This window comes from Diabrotica virgifera, chromosome 4 (assembly GCF_917563875.1).
Source record: "Diabrotica virgifera virgifera chromosome 4, PGI_DIABVI_V3a".
NCBI classification, from domain to species: Eukaryota; Metazoa; Arthropoda; class Insecta; order Coleoptera; family Chrysomelidae; genus Diabrotica; species Diabrotica virgifera.
The window spans coordinates 75,855,685-75,872,962 of NC_065446.1; the positions used below are offsets into that span (position 1 = coordinate 75,855,685).

Genomic DNA, 17,278 nt, shown 5'->3' on the forward strand with positions numbered 1-17,278 from the left:
ATTTACGCGAATAATAGTTAAGAGAATGGAAAGAAAGTTAGAGACTTATCAACCAAGAGAACAGGCAGGATTCCGAAAAAATTACGGAACAAATGACCATCTACAAAGTATAAAAACCCTGATAGAGAAAGTAGTGGAATACAATAAACCCCTAGTTCTAGTTTTTATCGATTTTCATAAAGCCTTTGACACAGTTGAACTTAGCAAAATATTACAGGCGCTTAAAGAATGCGGGCTAGATTATAGGTATACAAAATTATTACACAAAATATACTTACAGGCAACAACCACTGTCAAATTACATACTAACAGTAATCGCATAAAAATAGAACGGGGGGTTAGACAAGGAGACCCAATGTCACCTAAACTTTTTAATAGGTCTTAGAACATGCTTTCAAGAGTTTGGATTGGATGACAAAGGGAATAAAAATAGATGGAGAATACCTAAACAACTTACGTTTCGCCGATGATATAGTCATAGTAGCTGAGGATCTAGGTATGGCAAGAGAGATAGTACAAGAACTCGTTGTAGCTACAGAAAATGTAGGTTTAAATATAAACATCTCAAAAACAAAAATAATGACAAATTCGGTACCCAACCAGAACATCAGTATTGGTGGGAAGGAAATAGAACTCGTAGATAGATATAAATACCTGGGACATGAAATTACGATTGCCAGGGATAACCAGACTCATGAGCTGAAGAGAAGAATCGGTCTTGGGTGGGCAGCATTTGGAAAACTGAGAGAAACTTTTAAAAGTGAGTTACCCACATGTCTAAAGAGAAAGGTATTCGATCAGTGCGTCCTCCCAGTCTTGACGTACGGATCAGAAACACTTACCTTAACTAAAGCCTCGGCTACCAAACTAAGAGTCACGCAGAGAAGAATGGAGCGGTCAATGTTATTAATAACTCTGCGAGACAAAATCAGAAACGAAGAAATCAGGAGAAGAACAAAGGTGACTGACGTCATCGAGAGGATAGCCAGGTTGAAGTGGAGATGGGCAGGACACGTAGCCAGAATGACAGATGGGCGATGGACGAAGAGGTTATTGGAATGGAGGCCAAGAGAAGACAAGAGAAGCGTCGGTCGACCGCCTACAAGATGGACTGACGACTTAAGGAAGGTAAATAAAAACTGGATGAGGGCGGCGCAGGATAGAAGGGGTTGGAAACGAGGGGAGGAGGCCTATGTTCAGCAGTGGACTTTTGAGGCTGGATGATGATGATTATAATTACTTTAAGGCCATATTAACATATCTAAATTAACACGCGTGCGGAAAAGTAAAAACCACGTGCGGAAAAGTAAACAATATCTAAATATTAGTTTATTGCATGCATTGTAATTATTTTAAAGCCATATTAAAATATCTAAATTCAGTGCGGAAAAGTAAAACTTTCCAAACTAAAACGCGTGTGGAAAAATAGACTTTTTTGCACGCTCGTAGAAAAATTGTATTAAGAATATCATGCCATTATTGCCTAAATCATCTGATCCATATGTTACCCTTTTTAAGTTTTTTTTTATAAATTTGAGCAATTAGGGGTAGTTTTCACCCTTAGGAATGTGTTTTTAAAGGGTTGAAATAGTCAATAATTATAGTTAGAGTACAAAACGAACGGCACACACCCAATAAAACGCCTATTTGTCGAGATACTGACCAAGGGTGGCGAATGGCTAATTTTGGGAGTTGAAAACCAAAATGAAGTTTATTTTGAATAATTTAAAGTACGGGAACATTGTCAAAAACGTAATTTTACCATAATATATTAAAAAAAAGGAAATTATGTTTTCTGCGGTTAACTCGCTACGACTGTGTTCAGTTTCCATATTTTTTTCCTGAAATTTTTATAGCATATACTGTTCACCTTTCTGAAGACTATGGGACCTCTGAGAAGACTAAGAATGGGTCTTACTGCAAAATGTACCATGTCATTTTGGGGTTGTCTGCAGTTCGTCTATATCAGACAATCATTTACTTCATCTGAACAACTTTTACTATTTTTAAGCTTTTTTTATAGGTATTGCAGTAAGGAATCCATTTCACCCTTAAAATATTTATAATTATGTAGAACGCGCTCATCGGCCAAATAGAGATTTTGAAATAGAGGGTAAGATGAACTTAATCCCAAATTTTTTTTGCAACTAGGTCTTTTACCCAAAAATTGCGAGTTGTCCTATTTTAAGCTTCGTTTCTTGGAATATCAATAATAATATGTTTAAATGAATGAAAATGAATATCATTGTCGACGCGAATATTCCATCGATGCATCTCAGCTTGCCTATCCGAACCGTCATCATTTTTGTATGGTCGCCTCGTATTTCCGTGAGACTGTGTAAAAATATAATGTAATCTGTAATAAAAGCAAGCCATAAAAATGAAAGCAAAAGTACCCTACCAGGAGTAGTTATTAACTGCAAAACTATCAATGACTAAGATGTGTAAAATATAAAAGTTTTAAGGTTCTACATTCAGATGTTCCTGGTATGATATTTTAAAATATGGGCAATCACCCAGTTAAGTTTTCATCGAACTGTTGATCAGTCCACGTGGACAAAGAGCCACTCAAAAAATCGGATATTGCTGTTGTGACCAATCATAATGCGGTATCTTTTATCGGAAGAACTACTCACCCTTCGCTCAAGATATAACAATATTTGGCTGAGCGAGGCCATGCCATAAAATAGTTTATCACAAAGTGTCATCTTTCGGCTGATTGCAGCCGTCCAGTGGTGTGCACCAGGGACCCGGACCGTACCGCTAAAAACAGAAAACCGAACCGAAACGGATATTTTTTAGTGGACCAGAACCGAAACTGAACCCTTATTTGATATTAAATATAATTTTTGGAACCGAACCGTAACACTTAATTTTTCAAACGGTTTTATCGGTTTTTTTCGGTTTTGTTGTTTATAATATTGTTATTTTTGTTTTTTTTTATAAGTTAGTGCAAACAATTTTGCAGTGTTTTCCACTTTTGTTAATAAATAAAAAATACATTTCAAGATGTTTTCTTATTTTTAAAATCAACTCAAAAAGCATAAACAACAACTATGTTTTAATAATTTCTTCTTTTAATTCTGATCAACAAATGTTTCTGAAGTTGTTGAGGAAAATAATTTTTTTTGTATTTCAGAATATTGTCAAATATTTTATTTAACTAAATCGATGTCGCTTTAGCAAATTCTAAAATAATAATTTTTTTTTATTTAAATTTATGTGTCTCGGCAGCAATGGCCATTGACACAAACAATATTGGTTATACAATAATTAATTACAATAAGGACTTAAAACTAATTAGGTATTATAACAGTTAATTTCTAAATTTTAAATAACATTACGTAAAAATTACGAAGAAAAAAATTGGATATACAATCATTGGATACTATAGAGACGTACAACTAATTATAAAATTGCTTCGGTCTTCTTGGGATACTTCGGACGTTGTTTAGTCATAGTAGCAGTTGCATATGAACTAGTAAGATTACTGGAAGAATTGGGTCCAAACATGGTGTTGCTAACAGTGGGGGAACATTGATTTAAATTGTTACTCATGTAGTCAAAAGTAACTTGAATTTGTTTATATTAACGCTTTGGATGTCTGGAAATAAGTGATAACCTTGGATACATCACTGCAATACTGGTTGCCTAACCGTTGGCGTCCGTTGGGACGGGATAGCACCAGTGAAAAACTATTGACAGTTTGACACTGAATGGGTTTAAATTGGAAGATTATTAAGTAAAACATCTCTTACTGACTGAAGTTACAGCTTGTTCTTGATGATTAACACGTAACACAATTGTTATTAGTCACTATTTGAGCGAAAACTAATTTTAATAACTAGTATTTACAGTAATAATTACAAATTTCGGCACCAATTTACAGATCGATACATACACGTTCTGACGTTAGTTTGACAGACCAAATAATAAAATTAATCTATCCATTGTTAACTTTTGTACCTGATCAGTGGTCACTAATAATTGATAATCGGTGATAAATCTTTGTTATGTTGGTTGTGACGGAAAAATATAATTTTAATAATGTCAACAATTAATTATTTGATTATGTAGAATGTAATAGAATACAGAGATATAAATGAATTGAGCCATACTGGTAGGGGAGCTCAAGCGGGCATTTTTGCAGTTACTTGAGCGAGCCAGAAAATCACACGGGGAGAAACCTTGTAGGTCCTATGTAAATGTACCCCTACCATATATTGGATCTTAAACAGGAGGATCCGAAAAAAATATACCCTTAGAAAAACTTAAATTGTCACATTAAGATAAGGTAAGTTAAGTACATACAGAACAGTGTATATTTCAAAAATCTGACGGTTTGAGGGGGCGCGTAAGAAAATGTGCGAGTCACAAAGCTTCACAAGAAAAAAGCGAATATGTTGAGAAATAAACGTTAGATCGAAAAACTAAAAATTACGTGTTCAATATTTTTCAAAAATATATCGAATGATACCAAACACGAACTCCCACGGAGAGGAGTGAGGGTAAATTTTAAATAGGAACCCCGCAATATTTTGCGAAATGAACATCAGATCGAAAACGTACAAAATACACGTATCAAAATACACTGTCGGAAAAAATACATGTGCCGTTTTTGTGGTCTGACCGTTCCAAATTTTTAACCTGTTCCACAATTTAAACTTCCCCTGTTCCAGTGTTCCCATATTTTAAAGTTTGTCCAACTAGACATCCTTAAGATATTAACAAATTTTCAGCTTGCTATTAATCAACTTTTTTTTCATACGCGGTATCCAGATACCAATAGATAAGCACCAGACTATTTAAAAGTATTACTAAGCTTTGTTTTTAAACCAAGAGGAGTACACTAAAAAGACATATTCACACCCAAGAAAGTCACTAGAAATATCACCAAACACATCTTCTTTTTTGGTTAATCATATCGGCCTTCGACGATTATCCATATTATACTAATACGTCGCTAAAGAGTTACAATCTAAAGGTCGATAAAGGTATATCTATCAATGGAGAATTTTGGAACAACTTATGAGTTGCAGATGATACAGTAAAGGCCGGGACACACATATCTGCACCGAGCCCACACCGAGCACAGACAGCATGGCCAGCCTTGCTGTCTCTGCTCGGTGCGGACACGGTGCTGGTTCGGTGCGGATATGTGTGTCCCGGCCTTAATAATAACGGATTAAGACAATGATTTAGAATTTAGAGAACGTAATGCAACGCCTTAGTGAACGCTGTCATGAGTACGGACTGAAGATTAATTTAAAGAAAACTAAATGCATGACCATGACTAAATTAGCACACGCAAACATCCAATTGACTATTGAAGATACTGTAATTGAGAGTGTGGATACTACAAATAATTAGGAACATGGATAACATCAAATGTGGACCAAAGCAAAGAAATTAGGGAGCGTTCAAGTACGTACGTAACGCGGTTTTTGAAGATTTTTGACCCCATCCCCCTTCGTAACGCACCTTAATGGGGCGTTCACGTATTACGTAACGCAATTTTTGAAGATTTTTAACCCTCCCCCCTTACGTAATATTTGAACGGCCCCTTACGACACGTATTGAAATAGTACGTGCATCATTCATTAAACTTACAAAGTTTCTTTGTTATTAGGATATAAGGTTAGAACTACGCCTAAGGATGCTTTTGTGTTACGTGTTCTCTACTCTTCTTTATGGCTTGGAAGCGTGGACACTAACAAGTCCATCAATTAGTCAAAAGATTACAATAACATGAAAGTTATCAGAGATAAAACAGTAAGGTTTACTACTTATGAGCAGTTGTGTTACTAAAACATATAAATTTGATCATACTTACTGTTTAATTATATGTGATAATTAATGTTATTGACAATTTTTTATACAGGTATTATTATTTTACAATAGGATCTGTTCAGTCGAGTCGATTAGTGTTATCACTATGTACCTAGGTATATCACAGATGTTGATAACACCGATATTCTTTTATTTAAACTTTTTCGTAAAATAAAATATTTACTGATACCCACATAATTTGAGAAGATGCGATGGTGTCATTTACAATTTACACTTAAAATCAAATGTTTGCAAAATAATAACTTTTATTAAATTTAAATTAGATATCTACGCTACTGTTCACTAAATTGTCACCCTGGTCACTCTTAACAGTGTTGCCATTTTGCTAGTATCTGGTCCGCTCTTGTTAGAGTAAATTTTCCAACGGAATCCCGTCTTTACCATACTCGTATACTGAGTAAAGTGTAAAAATAAAATAAACGGTTTCATTCTGATCCAACTCGAGTTTCTTGGCATCCTCTGACCAGTGGCGGCTCGTCAGGGTCGGCAGGGTCGGCAGTGCCGACCCACGCATTTATGGATACATTATAGATTTTTTTAAGTATTTAATTTAATCATGATAATATTCGTTTCTGTAAAATAAAAAAATGTCTGTGAGATAATACAGACTAAATTTTATTCATTGTTTTTAAAAGAATTCGATCGATTCGATACCTTAAGTGATCCCTGTCCGATGTGCGTAAGAGACTTTTTAAATTAATGATCCTATAGCCATGCACCCGATTCCGATAGGCCCGCTTCGGCAAGCCGTCCTCAGATTGACGATTTGGTTGTAATAAGAAGCTATGGAATATTAGCCGATAGGCAACCAATTAAACATTCACCGTATTCATTTGAATGGCAAGTCCGGCAGATACCAATCTGCCGATCGGTGATCTGGCAAACGGCAGCAAGGCACGTACTTAGCCACGTACTGCGCCCGAAATGAAACTATGAAATAAGTAGTTTTACGTCGTTTAATTATTTATATTGTCGTTTTTTTAAGTTGCCAGGAATTACCATTTAGGAAACAGAATGAATCGGAGTATTCTTTAAATCAGGTTAATTATAGAGAACAAATAAAATTGTTTAACAAATACGATCTGGAATTTTCTAATTTACTTTCTGCCTCGAAGAGATTAAGCGGCGTACCTAAAACAGCACAGAAAGAAAGAACCAATTAGTAGTTACATTTTGATCTTTTTCGGTAGAAGTAGACGAAACTACTGATAAAGGTAACATGTCATTCACAATTATCAATTGTTCTTCGATACGAATTACGTCTAATATTTATGAGAGGTTTTTAGGTTTTCAGACGTGAGTAGAAGCCATAAGACAGAATATATTTTTGGTATTTTAGGACAGATTAAAATTTTTTAATATCAAAATTAAATTGGTAAAGCAAACTTATGACAGCGCTGCCTTGATGTCCGGTGAATTGTATGGTCTCCAGGCAAAAGTTATTGCACCCCTGCTTTATTTACTCACTGTCATAAGTCATTTACCTCTTTGAAGATTCAAAATTTAAAAGTTACGCCAAAAGAATTTTCAAAATATCTATTAGACAAGTCCATTAAAAATTAACCATCATTCCTTAATCAAATAAAATAAGAAAATGAAATTTTATATGCTGATCCAAATATTTTCGGAAGGTGGGATAAGATACAAAATATGTTAAATTTTATATACTGCAATTCATTAGGTACAACAAACTGTTCCCGAAATTAATAAATTATTAATAATGAATTTTAAATTGTAGAATTCCCTCATCTTCCTTAGTCTCAGCATCCGTATGACTTGCAAATTGTAGAAGCCTCGGAGGTGTAACCAGAGAAGGTTCCCATTGTTTTCATTCTGGTGGGATGTAGAATAGCATTACGTTGTTTTATATGCCATTAGAGTGAAAACTTAGTCTTTTTGCTAGCAGTTGCCGCTAGGGCATCTATGCCATTTCGTTCGTTGCAATCCGAGACTGCACGCTGGGGTTTGTTTTGGTTGGATCAGGGAGAGCAGCATATGTACATCCTGATGAGAGACTAATAAGTTTCGAAACCGGTAGGGGTGCTTGCAGCACTCTCTGATTGGACTAGAATATGGTTCGGCTGTGTTTTCGTTTTGCAACGAAATTGAAAATGGTTATTCATTTTTAATAAATTATTGTTCTCAAATGTGGGCAAATTTCTGCCTCAAATGAACGGGATTTCTCTTGTCTCAAAAGAGTGTGTGTGTTTTGTGTTTTATTGGCACTGATTTTCACAACCAACTGGCCAGTCAATTTCATAATGATTTTTTAGACTATAACGTATCACTAACTCAGGGGAGTAATGTGTAGTGTGTGTGTTGAGTAAGTGTCTTGTTACTTTTTCAAAGTCGACGTCATTGTCTTTGCAAAGAGACTCTAATTGTATCCGAACGTCTGCGGTCTTTCCGGTGAGTACCGATCCCACAAGGATGGAAACTATTTTTATTTATTGATTTATAATAAACGAAAAATCTCTGACTCTGGTGAGATTCGAACTCACGACCATTCGGACCTTTCGATCCAAAGGTAGGCGCTCTTACCACTGAGCCACAGAGCGGGTTGTCTCAAAAGAGTCAAAACGTATTGTCGAAACACCATGAAACAAGAGAGAATGTCAAGCTTGTCTCAAATGTCAATAGAAAAAAACTTTCAAAATGTCTCCAAAACAATAATAAATTTTACAATGATGTTATAACCCATTTTGCTACTTCGAAACATATACTAGAGTTAATTTATAAACAGGTTTAGGTTCAAAATTTATAGGAAAAAAACCAAAGAAAATAAAAAAAATGAAAATAAACAAAAACCAAAAATCTCCTATTAAATTGAAGCCTTTTAATTAGATGGCATACCTATCTGAGGAGACAAAATCTTGCCGACCCTGTCCCCAAATCCACGAGCCGCCACTGCCTCTGACAGTGTTTCGGGGTGTACCCCTACCTCAAAAAGGTTTCGCAAGAAGACTGATCCGAATCAAAACTGACCGAGAAGATGGTGTAAATAATCAAATATTTACATCGGAGTATGGTTAGACTGACCTCTAACGGGGAACGATGAAATAAATGAAAATGAAAGTGGACGAAGATTCAAGCAAGCTGTTAGCCAGATCAGTGGCGTACTGATAGATCAGCGGGCCCTGGTTCCAGTTGGGATCAAAGTTTCTAATAAACATTAAAATTTAATGTTTATTAAAAAACAAAAAGTAATTTCTGAAGCGGTAAAGATTAATTTAATTTTTGATGCTAATTGGGAGTGATTTTCACGATTTTTTTTTACCAACAAAAAAATGAACAAACATTCTTTTGATCGTAAGTTACTTACTTTTGATGTTAGAAACTTTTTAAAAAACAAAAATAAAGCTTTTTTCAAATACTTTAAAACATTTGAGTTTTCCCCGAAAGGTAATTGATTATTTGGTGATTTCACGTTGAAATATTCGATTTGGAATTTGACTGCTAAGAACTCACTTTTCATTAGCTACAACTGTGCTTCTACTTGGTCTGCAGACGTTATACATAGGTACACCATTTTTTTTCACTTTTTTATGAGCTATATTTTTAACATTTATGAGCCATATTTTTTTGATAAAATACTTATTTTTGAGTGATTTGCGAAAAACCGCCTGCAACGTGGTTTTTTGTTGAAAAATAAACATTTTTACTCGCAAATAACTCGAAAAGTATTTTCATACATTTATTTGAATCAAAACGAAACCGTTTATTTTGTTTTTAAAAATATTTTTATTTTTAGGCACAGTTTGAGCAGACTACAAAATGCATGGAAGGCAAAATAAATTTAAACGGAAATGTTGTTGGTGAAGACTTTAGTAATGCTGCACGAACTAACCAGCTACCTAACTTTTTTAAGAAATACTGTAAGCTTTGGCCTGACGTTCATGGGTGTACTCAGCCTATTGTGACTTCTATTGAAAAATGTTTGAATAGCGATGAAAAGCGCGCTGTTGAAGAATCAGTTTCTCTCCTCGATGACACGAATAATTTCTTCTGCGAAAACAATGCTGATCGCAGTATAAGTAAGTATTTTAAAGTGTCTTCTTTGATATAAGTGCCCCTATAGTACAGTCATTCAAGCAATAATTCACCTCGCAATTCCAAAGACCTTCATGGATTTGTTTGAAATTTTGAGAGTAGCTCAAAAATGATGCAAAAAATAAACCAGACTTGGTGCCAATGTATACTTCCACCCGGGGGTGAATGCCACCGTTTCTCGGGGGTGGAAATATAAAATTCCAAAATAATACCGGGAATCGATAGAGATTTAAATTTTATGAAGAAAATGTAGGGTATTTTCGCAATTGAAAGTTAAAAAATAAAACACGGTTTTCGACAGCTTTTCGCAAATACATAACTCGAAAATTACACATTTTCAGGAAAAAATCATTCTTATTAAAATATATAAAAAAAACTGGTTAGTCTGAATTAAATTTTATAGATAATATTAAGCAACTTATGAGTCATGGAAAACAAATTTTTTGTTTTTCGTTTTATGCAAAGAATTGAGCTCAAATAACGAAAAAATGATAAATTTTTTATAGAAAATGTTACTAAACATTTTTAAAGTACTTTTTCAAACCTTCAAAATAAGCTTTGACAAAAGAAGCTTATAGCATGAAAATTAAGAAAGTTATGAAGAAAATTAGTCAAGTACCTCGAATTTATTAATCGAGGGGTCCGGGCAGTTAAAAGTGGCAAGGAGCAGTAAAGAAGTTTTGAGTTTTGACGTGTTGAATTTTGAAAAAAATATTCTTATATTTTTTATTAAAAATATATGAGTATGAAGCATGTTAAAACTAGCTGAGTATGTTGTTAATACATAGGCAAAATATGGAAATATGGAAATTAAACCAAATATTTTTTTATAATGATTAATTAGAAAAGTACGAAAATATGAACTACAACTTAACATTGTTTACCTAAAATATTTGAAATAGTTTAACGTAACGTATTAAGTGGTGTTGACTTAACATAATTTGGTAGGTACTAGGAATTCATTTTAAATTTGGATACCATTTGTGGAAACAGCTGGAATCAATTCCCAAAATGATTTTACATCTTTCAGTTTTTCTAAAACGTTTAAATAAAAATAATAATATTGCGCTGGAGAGAATTTACTTTCATGTTTGCAAGTAAAAAATGTTAAGTTTTTATGCAAAGTGAACGTGGATGTAAACAATGTTAAGTACACCCTTACCATTTTTTACTTGCGAACATTTATTTTAAGAATATAAAGAAATTGTCTTCTCTATAGAAACTTGACCAAGCTCTTCACTAAATACTTGAAATTCAGGATCTTTATCTGAGTTTCAATCATCGTAGCTCTCAGAATTGTCACTGTTAATAACAAAAAAGCCATTTAGATTTGAACAACATGTATTATCATGGAAACATAACATTATTTTCATGCTTATGCATGTCCCTTACCAAATTTTAAGAAATTAATCTGGTTCCATCTATTATTAGGAAGATAAACTAAGGTTTTAGTAAGAGTGTAGTCTGGCGCCGACCACTGGACTGGTAACACGCGTGCGAGCGGAGCAGAGCAGCAGCAGCGAAGAGAAGCCAACGAGAAGTGGGGATAGCTCGACTGTGGACTTTTCAGTCCTGCCTTGAATGTAAGCGAGGCAGCAGTTGAGCGTTTTCACTCTCCGAGGCGAGAAGACGACAAGGAGCCAACGGTGGAAGAAGTTGTACGGCTAGCAGGAATTTTCATTCCAATCACGAATGTAAGCGTGATAGCGAAGTCGTGCACTTCAAAGCCTTAGGCGAGAAGGAGAGGCAAAGGCCGATCGGCTGGATGTGGTGAAACTGAGGGAATTTGATTTTATTGGATTCTCTGAGACGCCACAGCTAGAGATCGGCTAGCGGAAAAAGAATTAGCGGGCTCGAAGTGAGCCCGCTACGGGATATCTACTGTGCCTCCGTAAGGGATGTGTGCAATTTAAAACATTGTACCTCGACACTGCAAGGTGTAGTTCTTTAGAATCCTACATCGTGCAGCCCCGGCCCCTAGGTCAGTAGATTGAGAAACGCAAGAGGAATCCATATCTAGTTCTGTCTGGGTACGTGATCTAACGCGCTTGGTGCAGGGAGCCAACCCTGAAGTCGAGCTGGCGTCGGGCCAGTCGGCAGAAAAAAAGGCTTCGTCAATATTAGGACCGTTCGCCCCCAACCCCAGACGATTGATCGAGCTAGGTCTCGATCACAGCCCCGATCCATGGCGCAATCCCCGCCAATCTATGAGGGCTCACGCAAAGTGGGCCCAAACCTGTTTCAGGGATTAAGCTCAGACACAGACGACTGCTCATACATGGATGAAAATGGTTTCAAGAAACCTAGGAACGAGAGAAAAAAGGAGAAATCCAAAAAGAAGAAAGAGGAGAAAACGAAGAGCGACGCAGAAGCGAAGAAAGATGTCGAAAATCCAAAAGCAGAGCCCATGGACGACGAAGCGGAACAGGCAGTCAGAGGCACCACCAAACGAGCGAAACCAAAAGAGAGCGAAGCCAACGAAGACACGAAAGAGAAGGTACTAAAGACGAATGAACAAGAAGAGATGAGAAAGATGCTAGAGGCGATGACAGCAGAAAGAGACAAACAAAAGGCCGAAAACGAGAGATTATTGATCGAAATCTCTCGACAACAAGAAATGATGATGACAATGCAAGCCCAAATGGGTGATCTGCTAGAAGAAGTAAGAGTAATGAGAATACTCTTACAAAATTCCCAACAGACGCCAGTCACCGAAGTCGAAAAATCGCAGCCACTCCCTGAAGCTAAAAAGTCACCCGCAGAGGAAAGACTAAAGAGAATACGAGAAGATTTCCCAAAATTGAAGACTCCAATCTCAAAAGACGAGACGACGGCATGGGAACTCCAAGCGAACAACGCCATGAGAGTTGCTTCACCCCCAGCAGAAGAATCCTTCAATCTGCCCCGAGGGAATGCCCCACCAATCCATCCATCTACGAGCACGGGTGGAGATACGCCTGCCGCACGGCATCCCAATGATTCAGAGTCGGACCGAATGGTGACGAATCAACAAGAAGAAGCTGCCGCGTTACCTGAACAACAGGTAACCCGTCAACGAAAGCCGCCTGTAATTAAATTACAGAGCGTGAGCGAGACAGGGGCTATCCTCAGTATAGCCCAGAAACAAAGCGTGATCACGATAAACAAGATCTCCAGAAGCGGAAGGAAAACCCTCATCCAGGCGAAAAGCCCGGAAGATTATCGTAAGATGACCCACATTATCGAGGATTATGCAAAGAATATGACCCTAAAAGATCCCAAGAAAAGACTACAATGGATAGCCTTCCCATTCGAGGAAGAAGTAAAGCCTAAAATGGTAATAAGAGGGCTACCAACGAACACCAAAGAGGAAGACATCAAGAATGACATGGCAGATCAATATAACATTGACTGCCAAGCAGCAAAGAACATGTCAACAAGAGCCGGCCCAAGAAGACAGCTACCTATGTTCGTCATTACTCTGGATCAGGGAGACGTCGAGGCGGCGAGGACATAACCAACCTTTGCCACATGAAGGTCGTGGTAGAGGATCTTCGAAAAGCGACAGGACCAACGCAGTGTTTCAACTGCCAGGGCTACCACCACGCCCAGAACGCGTGCCACAAGGATCCCAGGTGTGTCAAATGCGGTGAGGATCACCCCACTAAGATGTGCAAAAGGGCCAAAGAAGTCAAAGCTACATGTGCCAACTGCAAAGGCAGCCATCCAGCCAGCTACAGAGGATGCCCTAGATGCCCTACGTGGGGAAGACCCCCACCAAGGAGGTCGCAACAACAACAACCACAAGCAAGACGACCACAAGCTACCGGCACCACCTACGCCCAGGCCACGCAGAATAAACAACACCAAGCAGCGATCCCTGATGAAGACTACATAGTCAGAATAGTGACTAGGGTAGTCAAAGAAGTTATACTAGGCACCAGGGAGGCACAGAAGTAATGCTGACAGACAGGGGATATTTGAGGATAGGCTCCTGGAATCCGGGCGGTATATCAACGAACCAAAACATCATGGATGAAATCGCCAATAGATATGAGATGGACATCGTAGCAATCCAGGAGACCAAGCTAACAAACAACTTCAACCTAAAGTTTCCTGGGTACGATGTATATAGGAACGACCTCACTAGAAGATCAGGAGGAACGGCCATCCTAGTTAAGAAGGGAATCACTCACACCAGATTCACGACTCCACCACTAGTTAACATGGAGGCAACAACAGTAGAAGTGAAAATGAGGCAAGGCGCAGTCAGAATAACATCAGCCTACGTAAGACCGCAACACCCATTAATGGACGATGACCTAGATGCGTTCCTTAACATCGCTGAAACATCCATCATAATAGGAGACCTGAATGCAAGATCCCCCAACTGGAACGATAGAGCTACGAACAGAAATGGAAGACTACTAAATAGCTACATAGAAAATAACGAAGATACAGTGGCAATGGGCCCAGAAGAACCAACACACTTCCCAGGAAATGGACTTCCCACCCATATCGACATAGTTGTGGCCAAAAACCTAGGACTACAATCAGAAATAATCACGCTGGACGAAGGATCAACAGACCACAACCCCATTCTACTAGAAATTGGAACATGGGAAGAGACAAACCCACCGAAAAGAACAAAAAAGAAAACAAAGTGGACGAACTATAAAAGATTAGTGAGTGAAAGAATAAATATAGTGCCAGTTATAAATAACCCTGAAGAAATAGAAGTAAAAGTCCTAGAGCTCGAAAACATCATCCAAGAGGCAATCAGAAACAGCACAACAGAGGAAGAAGTCGAGATCCATACGGGAAGGTTTAAAGACATACCACAAGAAACTCAAGAGTTGATAAGGGAAAAAAATAGAGCGAAACAAATAGCCAGAAAAACAAGAAATCGAGTAGACAAAACCTGGGCAAATACATTAAACAGAGAGGTCAAAACGGCCCTACAACTCCACCGCAGCAAAAAATGGGACAACTTTGTACAAGAGATGGAAGAACTAGACTCAAACATGAAAAACGTTTGGAAGCTTCAAAAAATGTTGAGAAGCGACAGAAAACCCATCCCCCCATTACATGGAAGATACGGCATGGTATACACCATAGAGGATAAAGTAGAGGCGATAAGGGCTACACGCGAAAGAGAATGCGACCTAAACTTCCATCAAAACGAAGACGACGACTTCCTGGAAGAAGTCGAAGAACAAGAAGAAGGACCAGAAGACCCAGAGGACATCATTCCCCCAACATCACCGGAAGAAATCAACGAACACATCAGAAACAGTTCACCGAGAAAAGAGCCTGGTCCAGACGAAATAACAAACAGAGCCCTAAAGTATTTGCCCAGAAAAGCTATAGTATACTTCACAAACATAGTGAACGCGATATTAAGATATAAGATATTCCCGAACAGGTGGAAAATGGCCCATGTCATTATGATCCCAAAACCTGGTAAGAACCACACATTCCCGCAGAACTACAGGCCAATCAGCTTACTTCCAGCGATCAGCAAGATAGTGGAAAGAATCATTCTTAGCAGATTGCAAGCGGAAACAAATAGACTAAACATGATCCCAGAAGCTCAATTCGGATTCAGAGCAGAGCACTCCAGTGAGCTACAAGTACTCAGATTAACCGAGTACATAGCAGCTGGGTTCAACGACAGGCAGTACACTGAAGCAGCGTTCCTGGACGTAAGCAAAGCGTTCGACAGAATATGGCATAATGGGCTTTTATACAAAATGAGGGGATACGGGTACAGCGGGGCGATGACGAGGCTAATCTCGTCGTACTTGGGCGGCCGGAGTTTCAGGGTTCGGATAGGACAAGTCCTGTCCGAACTCGGGAACCCGGAGGCTGGAGTACCCCAGGGAGCGGTCCTGTCACCCCTGCTGTACACGATATACACCGCTGACGTACCTAGAACACCAGGTACCCTTATGAGCCTATACGCCGACGACACAGCGAGAGCGGCCAAACACAGAAATGTAGATATAGCAGTGACCAACCTGCAAACAGCACTACAAGAAATAGAGGAATGGAGTATAAAATGGAAGATAGCCATCAACTCGGAAAAGACACAAGCGGTTCTATACAAGAAAGGAAGACAACAACCAGAGGAACAGCTGACGGTACAGAACACCCCCATCGAGTGGAAAAACGAAGCTAAATACCTAGGAGTCATCATGGACAAAGTATTAACCTTCCAAAAACACGTAGAAGCCACAGTCCATAAGGCCAACATAGCGAAAGCAACACTAAGAGGACTTACAGGCAGAAAAAGCAAACTACGACTAAAAACAAGGTTAAGATTGATAAACAGCATTATACTTATACTACCGGTATTAACATACGCATCTCTCGCATGGGGACAAGCATGTAACACCCACAAAAAGAATATTCAAGCGGTCCACAACAGCAGCTTGAGAGAAGCCGCCAGAGTCCCAAGATACGTAGCAGAAAGATTCCTGTTCAGAGAACTCCAACAGGTGAGAGTCACCGAAATCATGACAGACAAGGCAAGGGTCAAATTCGCGGAACTGGAGCACCACCCAAGTTACATACTGCGAGAGATGTTAAGGTATGATGAGTTCCATCGATGGAAGCACAGAAGACCGAAACAGCAAATAGTGGAATAAAGTGAACAAAAGTGAAAAGTGATAGTAGTCAGTTCGTAGCTCAAAAACAAGTGCCGAAGATAGCGTTACACACGAAGATCCAACACCACGATCACCTTCAAGGTAAGACAATTACAGAAAATTATAGAAGGGCGCAAGCCCCCAAAAATATATATATATATAAAATAAAAAGGCTTAAGCCCCCAAAAAAATATAATAAAACAAAAAAATCACATAAAAACTCGAGCAACAAGTCATTGGGCAGAGCCCAATAGGGCTCAGCACGATGACTTGGGGCCCAAGCAAGCAATTTTTAGTACCGCGGTTAAGTAAGTAAGACGATAAAGGTATAGATATAGGCATCACGCTGAGCCTAAGATTTTTGCATTTGATTAGGGTACCACATGGAATCTTATTACCCAGGATTCCACTGTGAAGAGCATTTGGCTACGATAGTTGTGCCCTCATTGCGCATCAGCGTGCTATGGGGGGGAAAGGGATGGCCTGGGGCATTGGAGCGAGGTGGGGTGATCCCTGTTTACACTCGGATCAAAACACCTCGCCCCAATGAATTGTTACACCCGAATGTACTCTTTCGAGAGGGTGGACATTCCCACAGGTCGGGTTGAATCAAATTGCTTGCTTGCTTGAAGATAAACTAAGTAAAATTTTCTGCTTTGCCATGTCCCTTGCCATCTTTTACATACTATTTCGCGAAAAATCAAAATTTGTCCCTTACCATTGTTTACTACCGAGCCCCTCGTAGCCAA

General features: G+C 38.3%; 1 protein-coding gene across 2 annotated transcripts in view; it reads left to right on the forward strand.

The window, feature by feature from the left end:
• The window catches only part of LOC114332852 (uncharacterized), a 70,881-nt gene that overhangs the window by 20,972 nt on the left and 32,631 nt on the right, over positions 1-17,278 (forward strand). For both annotated transcript variants that reach the window (XR_007697700.1, XM_028282631.2), the window contains exon 3: positions 9,602-9,884. Coding sequence is in view for 1 of the 2 variants with exons in the window: in XM_028282631.2 (XP_028138432.2) it covers positions 9,602-9,884 (283 nt within the window). In the remaining variant the exon portion in view is untranslated. The remainder of the gene's footprint in view (positions 1-9,601; positions 9,885-17,278) is intronic.